General features: G+C 33.5%; 1 protein-coding gene across 1 annotated transcript; it reads left to right on the plus strand.

The window, feature by feature from the left end:
* The first annotated feature begins 12708 nt into the window (after positions 1–12708).
* Positions 12709–17578, plus strand: LOC140776206 (putative glycerol-3-phosphate transporter 1). The gene is made up of 3 exons (XM_073119834.1): positions 12709–12836; positions 13629–14700; positions 16662–17578. Exons 2-3 carry the CDS (start codon positions 13719–13721, stop codon positions 17219–17221), a joined length of 1542 nt encoding a protein of 513 aa, XP_072975935.1. The 5' UTR covers positions 12709–12836; positions 13629–13718; the 3' UTR covers positions 17222–17578.

Raw genomic sequence — 17578 nt, forward strand, 5'->3', positions numbered from 1 at the left:
GAACTAGAGAAGGAGTGCAGATGAATTAAGTCATGAATCAAGCTACTTGAACTATGTGTATTGGGAAGCTAGGCCATGATATATATTAGAATAAAGCTTCATGTATCAATGTACCAGCGGTATCTTAATGCTTCATACATATATATACTAATAAAACATCGATTCATCTGCAGTACTGGTGATCTGATATGCTAGTCCTGTGCAATGATCATACATCCATCTAGCAAACTTAAAACTCTTAAAGGTATGAGTATTAATCCGTTAGTTAACAGTTTTCATTTCTGGATCAACCCGGCAATTATCTAACGAAAGTAAACAGAAACTCATCCAAAATCATGTTCTTTGTTTGACGTACATGATCACTTTGCAACACTCCCTTCTCTCTCTCAAACTCCCTTTCTCTCTTTCTCTCTCTCTCTCTCACTGCTACCGCTGCCGACCCGCCACTGCTGCCGTCGCCACGGTGGCCAAGGTGAGCCCGTCTCTCTCTCTCTCTCTCTCACTCGGGTTCGCAGAACAGAGCCGCCGGGAAGAGGCCGGCCGCTGGCTAGCCAACAGCGGCCGTGCCCCTCCCCGCCGGCCCAGCTCTCCTCCCTCCCCTCCTTTCTTCTCTTCTTCTTCTTTCTTCTTTCTTCTTCCTTTCCTCTTCTTCTTCCTCAGCTTCTTCTCCTTCTCTTTCTGCAACAGTGCTGGGCTCGGCCCAGCACTAGTGGCGGTGTTTTTTTTTTATGATAAAAATTTAATTTAATTTATTTAGGTATATCTTTCTTAATTAATGCAGATAGATTATTTAAATATTAATTATTTTAATAGTAATATATATTCTTCAATATGATTATTATTAATTATAATTAGTATAATTAATGATTAATTTGGTTATAAACTATTACACATAAATATAGGTAATACTTATTTGTTTTTTTATTTATATTTTTATTAGATTAATAGATAGAATTGTAAATTATAATTATTAGATTTATATACTTATACTTTTATGATATACATTTTAAGTAATTCTAATAATTATTATATATTATTATCTTGTAACAAATAAAATACCAGGCTTATTTATTTATATATTTATTATTTTATAAAGTAAGACTACATAGTCCCTAATTATTTAAGATAGAGTGAGAATCACAACATAATTATAATTATATTTTTATCTATATTTATGTTTTTATTTATAATTATAAATCTAACTAGTTATAAAGATAAGTAAAAATTCTAAAACCTAATAGATTATTATATTTTATATGAACGGATTTCAATTAAATAAACGGCTACTTTCATGTTATTTAAATATTTTCAGATCCCAAACCTCTTATTTGAGACCCTGTGGATCTTATTAACGATGAGTGACGGTTGATTGGTAGACGTGAGGGATATATGTGTTAGGTTTTTTGATCTGAGGTGAGTAGTCTTATCTTCTAGACGCATTTCTCAAATTAGAATCTATTATATAATTATGTATATTATATGACATTATCTATAGATGATTTCGGTCGAGCATATTTTATCATGCATTTATTAGATTGATCTTAGATATAAGTATGCTAATGATATATAAAGATGATTGGAGATGATTATACTGTTATGATTTTATGTCGAAATAATCTCTAGTATGAGTATGCATGTGATAGACTAGCAGAGATATGCATGTGTTAGATATATAATTAGAGAGACTGCATTATATCATTTTTCTCTTGACTTTCTTACCACCTAAATTTCTTATATGCATGACTTATTATACTACTGGATATATGCACGTAATCTATCATATAGAAGAAAATGTATAAATCTCATTGATAAGAAAGTTGATAGAAAAAGTATGAGTGTACCTGAGTATGCACTAGAGTTAAAGGTGCATGATGTAATGATTATGGTCACTGATGTGCAATATCTCGTGGCCCATGTTCGAGGTCAGTTGAGTCTATACGGACAAACAATCAGACACTTGCCGTTTACCAAGGCATGCGTGTGGCGAGTTACCCTCATGTGATTTTTATTAATTACTGGGGTACCCGATCTAGATAGATTTGAATATACCCTTAGCGTATTGGCAGGGTATGATTATGATTGAGATACCTTTTATCGTATGGCAGGGTATACTTTTAGCCTATGGTCTAGATGATGAGATCGGGTATCTGATATTGACTGTGCATAGTGGTATAATATGATGATGTTACTTAAAGTCAATATTGATAACTGAGATATTGAGAAATGCATATAATTTTATTATTATCTAGTATACTTGATTATCGAGTGGTCATTATGTATCGTATATATGTGGTTGCATTTGATATCATAACATAGTCATGATCGGTATGCATCATATATATCATATTTGAGAGAGTTATGATGATGATATAATATGGAGATTTGTCTATATATTATTGAGAATTATATTTGATTACATTTATATATTATTGAGGATACATTTATATACTCATTCATGACATAATTCTCTTTCTGATTTATATTATCTAGTACATGATTTATTCTTTATTTGGCATCACTGATTTGGGGTAAGGTCTATTCACTAAGTCTTTAGCTCATGAGTATCTTTATTTCTTTTCTAGCCCTTTCAAATATGTGGTATGTGATAGCGACTTAAAATAACTTGAAAATATATTTAGAGCGATGATGAGATGAGCTATAGATACCTGTAAGTCTTTACAATAATTAAGATTGATCTCATCATTCTAAAAGGCTCGCTCAATAATCTCTAGTAATAATCAAACAGCTAAGCCAACAGTTAAACAAATGCTAATATAATCACTTCCCTATACATCATTATCCGTTCATCACGAAATATCATAGTCCTCTATATTCCTTTCATTATCGTCCTATGAAGCAATTAGTTCAACTTCCAAACCATCTCTCAGTCATAACAAATGATCAAGTCTATAGGCTCTATGAATAACTCTATTAAATTATCTCTCCAATTAGTATCATCAAAACAACTAACATGTCAAAACACATAATATCTCAATTTAACATCTATACCAATATATCTCATTCCTAATTAAATCACTTAAACCTCATATTTCTTCAAGAGTCTCAATTTAATATTCTATCACATCCTCTATACAAAGTCCACTATATATACTGCACAATTTAATCGTATAGTATCATCAAAAATTATTTTATAACAACATTAATATCACCTAATAATCATAATAAACCAATTATGCATATTTGCAACCAGACTTCATCACCCAAAACACACGATCGTCATGCTATAATATTATTATCCTCTAAATCAAAGCCCAAAACTAAACTAATTGTTGACATATATTTTCGCTGTCATACAAAATATGTCATGGGGCTATCAACTTAACAACTATCATTACCCTATATTATTCAGTTCATTATCATTCTTTTCATCTAATCAAATTCACACAATTAGCAACTTCTAAACTAGACCTACTATCATGTTGTCCAAAACTATATACCTTACGTCTAAACTACTAACATCACTCACAATCCAATAACTGTATCGATATCATATTTCCTATACCCATTACTCATTTGGTAATCAACTCAAAGATTTAAGCGAGACATTAATCCTCTAACAATATTGTCAGACACACATATCCCTGCTAAATCACTCATTTTATTGATACAATCAAAATTTCATATCTATTAACACAAGTATCTTGCAAATATAATTTATCATACTAGTCGTCCGAAAATTCTTTTCTATATACAATCTATAATCATCTATATCACATCACTTAATTTTTTTTCCATTATACAAAATCATCATATGTCTTACTCATCCATCCATAATCCATAATTATAACTTTCATAAAAATCAGAATAGTCTCTCTGCATATATATCTCTTTACATCAATCTTCTAATATCAAATATATCCATAAAAGATCAAAAATCCAAAAATATGCTATGTCTACTCCGAATAACCTCAAATCTACCGATAATAATCCTTCTGTACAAAATACATATCTCTACATATTTACAAATTTCTACATTTTATCACAACATATGAATAAGTCTATATATCCAATATTAGGCTCCACAAACTATAACACCTCAATATCAATAACCTCAATTCATGATTTAGTAATATCTCTTCTTATTCATTAGTCGCTCAAATAAATTTTCAATATACTATCATCACAAATTATTTCTATCAATATCGTCAAAGTATCAAAACTTAATAATCTCAACATCACAACCAATTAATATCAAACTCATTGAAATCGGCTACTAACATAACCCTAAAACAAATCGACAATTAGTGTACTTGATGGTTTGCCAGATTATCCTTAAACCTAAGCTCTGATACCACCTGAATTGTAACGCCCCTGCCCGGCATGGGCACGTACACGCCCATTATCCTTAAACCTAAGCTCTGATACCACCCGAACTGTAACGCCCTTGCCCGGCATGGGCACGTACACGCCCACGTGTCCACACGGCACGCGCGGCGCACGCGACAGGTCGGGCGGGGCCCGACACGCACAGGTACACTCCTGTGCATATGTAATCATGACATCAAAAAAATAATACCTACTAATATATGCATATTCACATAATCCAACACCAAATAAATTATATTAATTAACCAAATAAACTTGTTAACATCTGAATATCCAAGTCCACAATAATATACACGAGACCACTACCTAATCTGGTAGGACCTACACAGGCCACAACAAACCATCAAAATACAACTAAACAACTGATATACGAGTGCTCTATAATCTGACATATACTATATAAATTATCATCTGATACAATAAGGTACAAATATAACAAATAACGATACAACTTAATGTCTGGTTAAACTATCTTCTATACCACTTCACGTCTATAGCTCACCTCATCCTTGCTTTAAAATATCTCATCAGGATATCTCAAGTCGCTATCACGTATCATAATATTTGAGGGTTAGAAAAGAAATAAAAAAAGAGTCAAGAGCAAAAGGCTCAGTGAATAGACCTTACCCCGAATAAGTGAAGCCAAACAGAGAGTAAATCATGTACTGAATAATATGAATCAGAAAGTAGTATAATGTCATGTATGAACATGTATATATGTATCATCAATGACATATATATGAATGAAATCAATTCTCATAAATGAGCATATATATCAACTAAAAATATGTCACATGATGAAATTACCATATAACATCACCGAATATAGCAATATATCATGTATAATAATTATGATCCAATAATACTAGTCACATCAATGATGATGCATGATGCATGCCAACCACTAGATAATCGTATATGTCAGAGCCAGATATAATCCACATATCTCTCACTATCACAATCATCCGTCTCAACTCTGAATATCATCCACCATGCTAGACTACGATACCCGGCCCCAAACTCGATACACATCATGTCATAAGCTTAGAGCATACCCTGCTATACGCTAAGAGTATCTCTGTAGATAAATAATATCCTACCATACACTAAGGGTATCTCAGAAGAAAGTAATCATACCCTGCCATACGCTAAGGGTATATCAATGATAGTTGTACCCTATCATACGCTAAGAGTATAACTATCAGCCATCATCATACTCTGCCATACGCTAAGAGTATGTCCAGTACCAGTCTGGACCAAATACCGTTTCAGCCATCACATCACATCACATACACAACTATTGTCATGATTTTCCTATACATGATAGATCATATGCATATATCTAGTACTATAACAGATCATGCAACTTAGAAATTTTGGTGGTGAATAAGCTAAGAGAAAAATGGTGCAATGCCGACTCCAACCATGTATCTAACACATGCATACTCCTGCTAGTCTAACACATGTATACTTATGATAGAGATCATCCCGACATAAAACCATAACAGTATAATCATCTCCAATCATCTCTATATATCACCAACGTACTCATATCTCAGATTAGCCTAATCAAATGCATGATAAAATATGCTTGACTGAAATCATCTCTATATAAAGTCATATAGTAATGCTGGAGGCCAAAACATGCATGTATATAATATATAATATATCCTAATTTGAGAAAGGTGTCTAGGAGATAAGACTACTCACTACCACTGCAAATACCAAACAACCACTCGTTCACATTGCTACAACAATGATCAAGCCTCGATAGCTAAGCCCACGGGATCCTAAATAGGGGGGTCAGAATCTGAAATTATTTAAGTAATATGATGTTAGCCGTTATCTGATTAAAATCTGTTTATGTAATATATGATGATTTAGAATGTTTTAGAATTTCTACTTATCTTTATTACTAGCTAGATTTTTAATTACAGATAAAAATAAAAAAAAATATATGAAAACCTAACTATAATTATATCTTGATTAATTAAAGATTACTTTATAAAATAATAAATAAATACATAAGCCTAGTATTTTATGTGTTACAAAAATAACAATATATAATAAATTAATAGAATTACTTAAAATGTATATCATAAGAATATTAGAATATAAATCTAATAATTATAATTTACAAATTTATCTATTAATCTAATATACATATAAGTAAATAAATAAATATAAGTATTACCTATATTTATGTGTAATAGTTTATAACCTAATTAATCATCAATAAACTATAATTAACAATAATCATAATGATGAATATGTATTATTATTAAAATAAATAATGTCTAAATCTATTTGTATTAATTAAGACAGAAATACCTAAATAAATAAATAATAAAATTAAAAAGGATAATGGATCACTGGTACTAGTGCTGGGCTTGGCCCAACGCTGGCCTGCTACAGTGCTGGGCCGAGCCCAGAACTGTTGCAGAAAAATAAGAAGAGAATAAGCAGCTGAGGAAGAAGAAGAAGAAAAGAAGGAAGAAGGAAGAAGAAGAGAAGAGAAGAAGGAAGAAAGAGGAGGGAGGTGCGGACCCGGGCCGGCGGGGAGGGCACCGGCCGCTTCTGGCCAGCCAGCGGCTCGGCTCCGACAAGCCCGAGCTCGGGCAAGAGAGAAAGAGAGAGAGAGAGAGGAAGAGCTTCTCACCGGCGGCGGCGGCTTCGGGAAGGTGGCGGCGGGCCGACGTCGGCAACGAGGAGAGGAAGGAGTGCGAGAGAGTAGAGAGAGAGTAGAGTGAGAGAGTGACCGAGAGAGAGAGATTTAAAGAGAGAGAAGGCGGTGGGGGGGGGGGGGGGTAGCGGCGGCGCCGGGGCCCGCCGCGGCCAGCTGGCCGCAGGCGGTTGGCTGCGGCAGTGACAGTGGACCCGTGGCGCCCCCACCACGCAAGCTGCTCATGCAGCTTGCGTGGGCACGAGGCCGGCCACAGTGTGGCCGGCCACGTCGTGCCCAAATATTTTTTTTTTTTTAAGAAAAGAGAGAGAGTGCGCAAAGATGAGAATTTTTGTGTACTCGAAGAAGATGAAAAAATGGCTAAATAATAGATTTTTTTTTTCTTGTGTTTATAATTAGTTAGTACTACAAAAATATTATTTAAAATATTATTAAATAAACTAGTAGTTCAACTAACTTTGAGCTTTTGACTAGGAAATCTTGTCCGGTTGTTACAACTATGCTTTATTCATGATAAAATAGTCACAAACTTGATCATGTGATATTTATATTATACTTTTTAATGAAAAATAATCTAAGGGATCAGATTTTATAGAGTTACAGGGTTCAATGTGCCAAAAAAAAAAGAAAAAGAAAAAGAAAAGAAAAGGTCTAATGTGAAAATAGACAATATTTTGATGATTAAATTGTAAGTATTCCTTCTATACTTAGTTTAAGGGCCATGTTAGTTTATATGTTATTTGAATAAGATTAGACCAGGTGAATTGGTGCCCCTAAAGTCAATCACTTGTGCAAAATTACTTAGTTATTTTTATTATTTAATTATTATATTATTTATCCTAAGCATATTTTAGTCTTAAAATTTTGAAACGTTTTAATTTAAATATTTATGTTTTAAAATTAGTTTTTATTTTAGAATATATACACTTAAAATTTGCTTGGAGGGTTGGCTCAATAGCTAAGACGGCCCCAATTTTCTAAATACATATAATTTATTATATATGTACATCTACTTCCATATTAAAAAAATAGGGTATTTTATAAGTTATACCCTATATTTTATCTATTTTATAATTCACACTCGTTTTTGACGATTTTGTAACTCGATCTTTTTTTCTCTCTATAATTTTCATTTAACACTGATATTATTTTGACTAATCAATATCGACCAAATTACTAAAATACCCTCACCATTATTTTTTCTCCTCTTTGTCCCTCTTCTGAAAAAGACATGTTAGGTATATATAATCATTTTATATATTATGATGAAATATTCCTTTGTTGGTACTAGTTAAATTAACGGAGGGTGTCAAATCAGAATTATAAAGAAAAAGTAAGAGTCAGGTTATAAAAATTTTAAAGACATAGTGTGAATCACAAAATAGATAAACCGTAGAGTTTGTAAAATCCCTTAAAAATTAATAAGCAAGTGTTATTAAGGGCATATATTTAGTATGACAAAAAGTTTGACTCTTTCATTTGGCTGGTCGTTTAAGATAGGAAAACATCCTCTGTACTAAATGAAGGGGCAAACCGCATTGTTATACTAAATCTATGCCATTAATAACACTTCCTAATTTCTAAAGTAATGCAGCTTATATCTTAATTAGTCAAGATGAAAGATAAAAATTCCAAAATAACTGACCTCTAAAGATAAGTTGCAGAAAATAATCCTTCAATCTCACAAATTTTTTAGTAGTTAGATTTTCATTTTATGATTCTGGAACTGTCTTCAGATTCATCTAGAATTGGCGAGGATGGCCACGAAGGTGCAACATAGGCAACTCGAAGTTAAATCTGATCCACTTTATTATCTCACTTAGCCCCGTTCATTTCAGGAATAATTTTTTTTTCTTATTTTAAAATACAATCTTTATTTCGTAATAATAACTAAACATCATAATAACTCTATTTTAGAATACAAATATTATTTATTAAGATTACATCTTATATCACACACTAACCCAATTACTAATTTACCATTGATATCTATCACATCAACCTATTTTATATCAAATCAAAGGATATTCATAGTAATTTCATAAAAATAAAACATATTTTTTCTATTTTTTCTTCACTTTATATCAGATCAAAATAATTATTATATCCTTATACTAAAATACAAATGAGCATAAGAATATTTATTTTTAAAGTAAAGTGCTCATTTTAGAAATAACAATGAGGAATATTCATTCTAGAATTGGCATCAGTTACAAAATTGCCCAATGCAAAACGGAGTACCTAGATTTGAACTTTAACTAGAGAGCCCAATAGCTACCTCTCAAATTCATATAGTATGATCAATGTTAGAATAAGAGAGAAAAAGATATACCATTCCTAGAACAATGTCGTTCAAAGTAGCACTAGCACTCCTAGGAGTGAGTTGCTTAGAACCAAAGAAGAGGAATGCGATTAGAGAGAGCACAAGAAAAGTCCGAAGAGTGAATATCAATCTCCTAGTGAGATTAGATATTGACCCAATCAGATATCCAATCACTGTGTTATTGGTTAAACTGATGGTTCACTCAACTAAATCGCTAATTTTAAAAAATATATTTAAATAATATATAGATAGCTCTAAATAATTTATGTATACTCCACAGACATACGTTTATTTGTATAGATATCCTCATAGTAACTTTTTTAAGTTAATAAAAATAAATAAAAATACCCTCGAATAAGAGAATACTTAAAAAATAAAATAAAATATTTTTATTTTTTTTATATTTAAATTATTCAAATTTTATAGTACTTTAATCCAATGAGTATTCATATAAAAAAGAGATTTTAAAAGGTATACATGTAAAAAGTTGTGTATTTTTAGCGATATACATATAAATATAAACTCTAGAGAGCCATATAAGCAAACATGGTCTACTTAATATCTGTAGAGGCACAAGCAAAAATTCTAAATAGACCCTTTCTAAAATAAGTAATATTAAATTTATAAAAATTATAATGCACATTAAAATTACTTTTTTGTTACTAAAATAGAAACCAATTGACCTACCAAGAATATAAGCCCTTTTATTTATTTTTTTTTAGAAATTTTATAAATCATATCCTATATTTTATCTATTTTGTAATTCATACTCCATATTTGAAGTTTTTATAACCTGACCCCTACTTTTTTTTCTTATAATTCTCATTTAACAACCATCGTTAATCTAAACGGTACCAGCAAAGGACTACTCCGTTATAATATATGAAATAATTTATATATACCCATATTATCTATGCCTTCATCAAAGGAGGGGTAGAGAGAAAGAAAAATAATTATGAGGGTATTTTATTAATTTGGTCGATATCAGTTAGTCAAAATAACGTCAGGGTGTCTGGTTATAAAATCATCAGAGACATGTGTGAATAACAGAATAAGTAAAATATAGGGTATGAATTATAAAATACGCTAAAATTTTAAATGTATAGTGAATTATTTACTCTTTCTTATTACCGTACGAACAGAGCCATCGTCGACAACTCATGCACAACGGAAACAACCAACCACGTGATTAATATGCACATGTTTCGTATTCCGGCACTTGCAGGCGATCCCTCGGGCTCGGAAGCAAGCGGTTCGGATGGAGCAACGGTTGCCGGTTGGTGAGCTGCTTCGCTGTCCTAGAGCGGTCGATAGGATGGGCTCCTCGCATGTACGAGTTCACCGTACTTCCGGGTCCACCGGACCCCACGTAGATTCGCGGATCCGGCGGAGGAATATCCGGAGACGCGAGGTATAATTCTTCGTGGGGATCGGAATATTCGGCCTCCGACTTGAGGAGGAATCAGGAAACAGTAAATTCGCTCGTGTTACCATTTTACCCTTTACTCGTCTCATTATTACATTCATGCCATTCTGTGTATACTTAATACTTTCAACTGTTTGTGCTCAAATCTTTGCATAGGATTTATTTTTCTACCTTTGATCTCGAGATGTATTCAATAGTTACAGATGTGTCCTTTTTTTTTAATATAGGATAATAGCAAGTAGCTCTCAGAACTTATTGCCCATTTTTATATATAATTTCTTATTTATTTATTCAAAATGTCTCTTTCTTTAGTTGTCCATTTGATTTTTAGGTTAAAAACTATCATCAATTAGATGTTTTAGGAACTATTTTATCCTTATTTTAAGGTAAAATAATTATTTAATTTTTTTTATTAATATGATCATGATTAGATAGTCGAGAGAGTCGATGTGCTATGATAAATAAATGAGGAGATTTAGGTGTAATTATCATAATTTTATATGGAATATAGAGAAATTTATATAAAATCTACATCTTTGATTTTATTAGTTTTGAGATTTAAAATAATATATTTAAGAGACAACAATGATTTCGATGGCAATTATAATATTTTAATGAATGTAGTAGTAATTATAATATTTTAAAAGGTTTCGGTAAGAATTATATAAAAATACTCGAGAGTTAAAAAATTATATTTCGCTTGAAACTAAAAGTCTAGTATATCAAAAATATGCCATAACAAAAGTTGACTACATAAGTGACAAGGATCATTAATCTAAGTCATCTATAATAACAATACAATAAAGTGCCTATTGATTGAGTTAGCTTTAGGGTGCTTTTTGAAGCAATAAAAGCGAAAAAAGGGCCATCATAAAGAAAAATGTAGGGTTTTGAGAATAATAGTATGGCCCGTTTATTTATGGAATATGAATAGCTTTATTCTAGAATAGTTTATACTGATATTTAACTAAATAATCGAATAGTTTATACTGATATTAGTTTTCTTCTTCTAGTATTAAAAATTAGAATACTTATTCTAGAATTGACCTTATTCTGCAACGAATTTTCGCTTCTTTTCACTTTCTTAAAGTACTCTAATGCAATGTTATGCGATTAAACTTATATCATTTTATAGAGATGTTATAGTAACATGATAGCTAAAAATGACTTTAAAAAGTAGGATTTGACTTATAAATGCAAGATTAGCGTGACAACTCGATTACACTCAAATAGAGTAGAATTGACATAGAGATCGAAAAGTGTAAATTAGAAGGTTTGCATAAGCCCTATTTCAAATTGTCTATAACTCTTCGTCGCTTAGGTAGATATCTTATCTATTTAGTAATATTTGTAAGGATAAATGTCCACATTGGTCTTTCTCTTACGAGTTAAGAAAAATAGGTTCTCTCTACATTTCTATATGGAGAGTTACTTTTACCTCTTTGTGGTAAGGTCTAAATTCATTTCATCATCTATAGTTTTATTTGTATCATTTATCTTCCTTATAGTTACATCCAAACTAAAACCATTATCTTTTCCATCATATTTAACTAAACCATAGATTAAGTATGAAGATACTCAATAGAGATAGGTTGTAGAAGATTGAATAAACTTTTCAATGCATTTAAAATAGTATCAAATGAATTTTAAATTTATCTTTTTAAATTGATCAAATATGGGTGCACTTTAATTTAGACCCTATTATATAATGGGGTGAAGTGACGTAAATAAAATTATGGAGAGTAAAGTAAATTTAAGCAAAAATAATTGAGAGGGTAAAATGTGATATGAAAATATTTTAAAAATAATGGCAGGATGGTGATTAAACTAAACTAGAAGGTTGAAAAGACAAAAGGGTATTCATGTAAATTTAAAAAAAATTTATAGAATTGCGTACAGGAACGTGGCATGTCATCTCATAAATAACTCCCGGTCTCTCTCGGTTGGAAGACTCCTTGGAACTTTGCGTGTTTCCATCAACCACAAAGAGGGGAAGGCAAAGAGAGACGAAGATCATAGCTCAGAAGCCCTCGAATTCAGCAATCTCCCCTTATCAGGTGATGACACGATAGATTCGACCAAGTTTTGTTTCCCTTTTTCTTCGTGTAGATTTCTTTGCTTTCGTCTTCATCCTTCTCTGAGTCCTCCTGCAAGCATGTCTAGAGCCATTTTTCTCAATGTATTTTTGGATTAATTTCTTCTGGTTTTCATGTGTTTTTGAGTTTGAGACGGCCTTTTAGAGAGAGATAGGAAGTGGGTTAGATTTTGTCTGGAGAGTCATTTATTGCTTCAGTTTGTATTGACTGGTTCTATTGCTTCCTTTCGTGGTGAATTGGGTTTTATCAGGATAAAAGAAAAAGATAAAGTCCTTTTGCTACTGATGCCAAGATTTCTCTATCAATTATCATGATGGTATTTTACTTCATTTCAATAATTTATCACTAAATTAAAGCTGTGATCTTGGTTCTCACTTTTCTCTATCTCAATTCTTACAAAAAATCATACAGGTATGTTGAAATGCAGCAAGAAAAGATAAAGATGCTTTTGTGTCAAAATTGCTACTTTTGTTTGGTTTTAGTTGTAACATTTCTAGCTGATACAATTGGGTTTAAGCATCTTCTGTCCCTTGGTGCATCTGAAAATTGCTTTTGTGGGTCATCTTCTTTTCATTAGATAAATCTTTTACTTCTGAATTGTTGCATTTTTCGACTACTGGATGAATGACTGCAGTGTGCCAGATCACATATTTCTTGAAGTGTTAGGACTGAGAACAATAATGTTTGCTTGTATAAATCTTGCAGAATATTGGGTCATTGAGAGTTCTCTCTAATATATTTTGTTGCTTTCAGATGCAATCCCTCTTTGTATGGCAGTGTATATAGTCCTTTACCATATTGGATGCATTTGTAGTATTGAATAAGCACCTCAGTAGATAACTCATGGCTCTGCTTGGTGAACTAGAAAGCAGGAAACCTCTTGGTTTCCGCTTCCTTGAGTCTATAACCAACAGTCGTCTTACCGTCAGAGCATATCAAAATATCGTTTTGATCCTCACGTTCTTTGCATATGCGAGTTACCACGCCACTAGGAAAACCACAAGTGTTGTGAAAAGTGTTCTTGATCCACAAACATCGACGTTGGGATTCTCTCCATGGCCACGATCATACTTCCTTAACACGATGAATGACGGGCTCCACAAACCAGGACTCGGAAGCGGATGGGCTCCATTTAATAGCTCAGATGGTACAGCATTGCTCGGGATAATTGATGTCGCCTTCCTCTCAGTGTACTCTTTCGGGATGTACTTTGCGGGGCATTTGGGCGATCGTTTTGATCTGCGAATTCTTTTGACAGTGGGAATGACGGGCGCTGCAATGTTCACTTCACTTTTTGGTCTGGGATATTGGCTCAACATTCACAGCTTTTACTACTATTTGCTTGTTCAGATGTTGGCTGGTATGTTTCAGTCCACAGGCTGGCCGTCAGTTGTAGCAGTTGTTGGCAACTGGTTTGGAAAGCGAAAAAGAGGGCTAATTATGGGTATCTGGAATGCACATACCTCAGTTGGAAACATATCTGGTTCTCTAATTGCTTCTATTTTATTGAAATATGGGTGGGGCTGGTCCTTTGTTGTCCCTGGCCTTCTTATGAGTGTAGTTGGATTGGTAGTCTTTTTGTTTTTGCCGGTTAGTCCTGAGACAATGGGGATAGAGAAAGATGACGGGCTATCAAAATCGCGAGACAAAGATGGTATGCAAGAGCCTCTTTTAGGATCAGAAAAGGAGGTACGGGAGAAAGCAGTCGGCTTCTTGGAGGCGTGGAGAATACCTGGTGTTGCGCCATTCGCTCTTTGCCTCTTCTTCTCCAAGTTGGTTGCTTATACCTTCCTCTACTGGCTACCGTTCTACATCAGCCATACACGTAAGTCCCCTGGGGCAATACTTTCATGTTATCTGATTGAAACTGCATCTAGATTGTGTAAGATTCTTATTTAATATTCCGCAAAAGTTATCATAAAAGATGATCTCATGAAAGTCTCCTAATTAGAATGTTTACATTGTTCCATATATCTTTGTTTGATCTTCTTTATCAGTTTCCAAGCTCTCCTTTTTCAGAAATCCCTCACCAGAGTCAGATTTTTTTCTTGTTTAATCATTTTTCCATCCTTCTCTCAGTTTTCTCTCTAATTTTATATTTTCCTCAGCTCTTCATCACTCTAAGAACCATCCTCCATCTTTTCCTTTCGTCAAGCAAGGACACAAGAAATGTACATCCAAAATTCAACTGTACGACATAAAAGAGCCCCTATTTATATTTATTTTCTGTTTATAGATAAAAAAAAATTTCCAGGTACTATCATTTTCTGGTTAATTTCATCCACTCTTGTTGAAAGATCATATGGTATTTTGAGCTCTTTTTTATCACATGATAAAATTCCTTGCATCATCATAAGGCGAAAGGCATTTTGGTTGAACCAAAAACTAATGAAAGTTCCTCTTTTACATATTTTTCTTTTATGTGACACAAAGTCGTAAGACATAAATGTAAGAAATTAAAATCTCTAGCTGCCCGCAGAACTCGTAGCAACTTATCAAAACAGAAACCCAGATATTGTCTCAATTACAGTTTCTCTGAAACTTATTAGTTCTATGAGTTCTTTTGATCTTTTTCTTCTTGAAGAATTTTCCCACCTCTTTTGTACATATTGTATGTTATTTTTCTCTCCTAGGTTTGCTAAATTATTCAACATAGTTTTTCCTCAGCCATTATGCAAATAAATCTATTTTTCCAATTGAACCAAAAGCTCGTCGCTTCCTCTTTTGTCCTTGCAAAGCTACCATTCGCTTCAGCTAATTAATAACGATTCCTGCTTCTAAGTCACAACCTATATGCATGACTCAATGGCAAAAATTGCAGTAACACACACACACATACAAATTTGTGTATCTATCTATGTACTACTGACCATAATAGCATATGATTTCTTCTGGTTTTCCTTTTCTGTTCCGGCTTACTCAATTTTACTGAGTCATGTATTTGTACCACTTGAAACTAATCAGATGTAAAATTTGTAACATTCTCTTTTATCCTGTCTTCTATGCCAATTACTTTCTTTTTTCAACCTTTACGAACTGTGGATCCAGCAGACAATGTCATTATGATACTTATGGTGCTTTTAAATTTTTAGTTCAAGGAACTTTTCTCTTGTTCACCTGCAGAAAGACTCCATTTATCTTATGTAAGATTATCTCTTATAAGAATATTCTAAAACATAACTCATGTAACCTCAGATATCCAGAGATTGTGATCACAAGGTAAGCTAAAAATGTCATCTCATCATTGATTTTGGGATGAAGATAGAAAATAATGGGCTTTCTTAAGTATTTCGGGATACTTTTGTTCATATTTGGAGATAAAGAGAAAAGGGAAACTAGAAGTTAGATACTCAGCTGATAGATAGTGTTCAGACCTTAGAAGGAACAGGTGCTTGACTGCTCATTTTATTTTCAGGAACCTTTTCATCTAATTCGTCATCCCCCATAAATCATATTTACAGCTTCCAAGTAACCTTAGAGAATGTCTTGTAATCCTTACCATAGGATATCTTGCTTGAATCTGTGTTCTTTCCTTATATACTCGTGTTCTGCCACTGCCATACACCTCTTGAATGCCTCGTGAAAGGAGAAACTGATCAGTCTTTTAATTTTTCATTCATCTCTAAGTTAATATCTAAAAGGACAATGCACATCCTTAAACCTTAATTGGTGCTTTAAATGTTGATTCAGATTCACTTTCCTGTGCATCCTTCAGTATACCTTCCTCCATTGCATATATCAGTTGTTGATTGTCATTGTGTACCTGATAGATTCCCTACCTTTCAGCTATTGGTGGACAATATTTATCCGATTCGACAGCTGGCACTCTATCAACATTCTTTGATGTTGGAGGAGTACTTGGAGGAATCCTTGCCGGTCACATATCTGATCACCTAGATGCTCGAGCAGTCACCGCTGCAAGCTTCATGTATTGTGCGATCCCTGCTCTCTTTTTATACCGCATATACGGGAGCATCTCCTTGATCTGGAACATCTCTCTCATGTTCATTACTGGAATGTTCGTCAACGGCCCGTATGCTCTAATAACCACTGCGGTTTCTGCGGACCTTGGCACTCACAGCTCTCTAAATGGTAATTCTCGAGCTCTGGCCACAGTGACAGCAATCATCGACGGTACAGGATCAGTCGGTGCAGCCATCGGGCCACTCTTGACTGGATACATCTCAGCTAAGAGCTGGAGTGGAGTGTTCACCATGCTGATGGCTGCGGCACTCATGGCAGGGCTTCTATTGACGAAGCTCGTGGTGGCTGAAATGAAGATCAAGATGTCATCTATGGAGTCGCAAGTTGTAAACGGTGACACAAGGACAGTTCAGGAAATATGAAGGTATCTTACATGATATGCATGGTTTGGAATTTGCAGGGATTGATAGGTTCAGCATGATTCTTTTCGCCGCCTATTTGATCTTGTTTGTTCATCATGCGGGCAGGATCACTTTTTGTTTGATTTGTGCTGCATGGTGATCTTGCAATCTAATCATGAATTCATGCACATATTCTTCTCTATCCTTTTATCTTTCAATCACACACTTGTTTCATCTTTCAGTGCAACAGAATGACAGAATTGGTGCACACTGTTGTAATTATTCTTTGCTGTAAGGTTCTTTGGGCAAGTGTACTGCTGATCTACTGCCTTCTATATGAGAAAGTAGAGGAATAAATGGAGCCCATCTCTTGTTTTT

Source organism: Typha angustifolia, chromosome 2 (assembly GCF_048772165.1).
Source record: "Typha angustifolia cultivar Huaian chromosome 2, ASM4877216v1, whole genome shotgun sequence".
NCBI lineage: Eukaryota > Viridiplantae > Streptophyta > Magnoliopsida > Poales > Typhaceae > Typha > Typha angustifolia.